Below are 2,755 nucleotides of genomic sequence, written 5' to 3'. Positions count from 1 at the left end.
ATACCTAGTAGTATAGATCCATCAAGTTCATAACAGAGGCTCCTATACCAATGGTCATCCTGATGAGGATAAACCTCAACATCCAGGTCTACAGCTTCATCGATAAGAGTTCTTTTATACGAGAAGAGTTGAGAACCCTCTGTTTTTGTAAGCTCCCATATCACTTCATCTGCAATAACTGTTGTATACCACGAGAACTTGGTTATGCTATGCCTGTAGTGAACGCGATAATCCTGGTGCTACTTACTTATAACATTTAGATAGTGGTTCGAATTTCGACAATACCCTCTATGCCCGACAACATATACGGCAGGTGTAGTACTAGAGTAATGAACTCGTGGTGTCGACGATCCCTGACCTGGTTGCAGCACCATGCTTGGTGTAAGTCTTACTGTAAGAATATGGGTGGGCGAACCGTACTTGAACAAGCTGTGGTGGAATTACCTTCAAGAAATCCGGTTCAGTACCATCTGATTCTGTTTGAGCTTACCGACTTATGCACACTGTTTCAGTTACTATACGGGCTAACTCAAGAACTACTACAGAGAAGTAAGAATGATTAATTGAATTCAGCAAGCTGACAGATATCCGAAATCTCAGTGACGGTTATACTCATTGGTACAGTTGATTATATAAAACAATAGATAATTCAGTTTCAAGGGCTTTTCGTCCGTAGGTATTTCGATTCAGTATCACGAGGAGTGTTTCCTGACTTTGATTTTCTTTATAATTTCTTACTGCATAGTTAATTGGCTACATAAGCATACTCACTCATAGACTAAGTTCTGCAGTATCATGGATCTCGAGATCAGATATGTTTTGTTTTGTTCTGCGGCTGGAATATGTGACTTCCCTGAGTCTTTGACGCCGGTTGCTTTTGATGATGAGTACCATGAGCCAGAATCTGCCCTTGCTACTCGCCTGTGGGGAGTTTCATTCAATATTGTGGGAGAAGTCTGTCTTCTTGTTCGTCTACTGGGCCCCGATTCACCCTTACCATCCTGCATATCTATTTTAAGTTTCTTTAAAACCGCGTCCAGTTTGGGCAGAAGGTAGTTGGGTTTTGTATTAGGCTCGTTGTGTTTTGAACTTCTCTCAGAAGTTTTCGGTCTGAACAGACTGGGTATCTCAGGTTTCTGAATGTGGTCTCTGCTATCTTTCGTTCGTATAACTTTTCCAGGTTTTGTTTTAGGACGAGATTGGTTTGATTCTTCAATCTTTGAATGAACACGTTTGATTCCAGGAGAACAAGATTCCACTGAGTCAATTTTACCAGCATTATCGGAGTCGGAATGCAGCATGCTTTCTTCACTTTCACTTAAGACAACAATAACTTCTTTAATGTTACTGGAATCTGGATGTACTGCTGATATACGACCTGCCTTGGAAGTTCCTCTATTGTTGCTAAGTAAATGGGAAGAGGAACCCGAGGCTAAGCTTTGTAATTTTGAACTGTACGTGGTATTTCGACGTCTTCCCCTCCTTCTGAGGTTTCGATTTCGTGCTAGTTGGCCTTGGGCAGGGATAGATACAGTGTCTGATGCCATTGTCTTGCCATTCCCCCTATCACTGGGAGAAGATGAAGGCACTCGATGCTTCTTTTCCGGAACGATTATAGCATCTGTTCTCTGAGGTTTGAAAAGTGGTCCAGAACAAGATACGTGTTCTTTGGGCTGTGGCAACACTGTAGTTGTATTTGTCTTTGATTGGTTAACAGAATCATTGGTATCGCTATTATCAAGACATTCATTACCTCGCTTGCGACTACCAGTAACAATTGATGCATTCCGAAGCAATCGTGGGCTCTGTGTACCTTGCAAACGTCCCTTAGATACCCATAAGCTAGTGCTTCTAAATTGATTTCTCACAGTAACTCTTAAAATATCACCTGACTTAAAGACATCAGAAAGACAATAATCAGGATCTAAATCGCAAAGATCTGTATCTTGAAATCCTTCAATCTCGAGTTTATCTTCATTTGGATATAATTTTTTGTATCTAGTTTCAACTTGTTGTTTAACTTCTTTAAGATCAATTGCTGGATCTTCTAAATGTAAAAAACGTTTACAAAGTGATCGATCTATCTGGCTAGTTGGTTTATTTGCATAATTCAATGGAATAATGAGTATCTCTAACTTTATTTTGGTCATCTTGTTGTGTGGGGGAGCTACTTGCTATTAGTTTACTTTTCACTCACTTGTCTCTCCCTTCTCAGATCACATTGTAAACCTTTTTCTGAGGGGTCGTTCAAGAATGAGAATTATCAGGGGAAAAAACCAGGAATGTGCAAGCGATTACTTTTTGTGCGAGTAATCATCACTAAAGTATATGCAAAAAAAACGCTAACGGGCCCTTCAGGCGATATTGAATCTGCTGTCGAATTGCTGATCCATAGTACAGCACAAAATACTCTTATGCTTGTATTCATATATTATATATATAGATCTAACGGAGCTATTATTGCTATAACTGATTTTCTTGTTTCTCTGATTAATCAACATTTCCTACACAAGCTCAAATTATCTACAAATTTACAAACTGGACTTGTTTTCAAAATAAGAGAAATGTTGGAATTACGTTTTTCAGAAAGACCACAATCTCGTACAAATGCTGTCCAGCTATTTGTTTCCATGGTACAGTACTAAATCTCAAATTCGTACAACAATATATACAAGTCTCTCCTGATATACCTATGAAAAGATGGGCACACAAAACTACTATGATCAATTATTTTTTTTCGTTTGATCCAAATGGC

General features: G+C 39.0%; 1 protein-coding gene across 1 annotated transcript; it reads right to left on the bottom strand. All coding sequences in view use genetic code 12, as the record gives it.

Moving 5' to 3' along the window:
- Window positions 1–767: 767 nt before the first annotated feature.
- Window positions 768–2,150, bottom strand: J8A68_004337 (uncharacterized protein; the record flags this gene model as incomplete). The annotated part of the gene is made up of 1 exon (XM_049408285.1): window positions 768–2,150. One exon carries the CDS (start codon window positions 2,148–2,150, stop codon window positions 768–770), a length of 1,383 nt encoding a protein of 460 aa, XP_049262441.1.
- Window positions 2,151–2,755: the final 605 nt, after the last annotated feature.

Source organism: Hemisphaericaspora subhashii (assembly GCF_019202705.1).
Source record: "Hemisphaericaspora subhashii strain CBS 10753 chromosome Unknown scaffold23, whole genome shotgun sequence".
In the NCBI taxonomy this organism is placed as follows: domain Eukaryota; kingdom Fungi; phylum Ascomycota; class Pichiomycetes; order Serinales; family Debaryomycetaceae; genus Hemisphaericaspora; species Hemisphaericaspora subhashii.
This window is presented reverse-complemented; position numbering and strand designations above follow the sequence as displayed.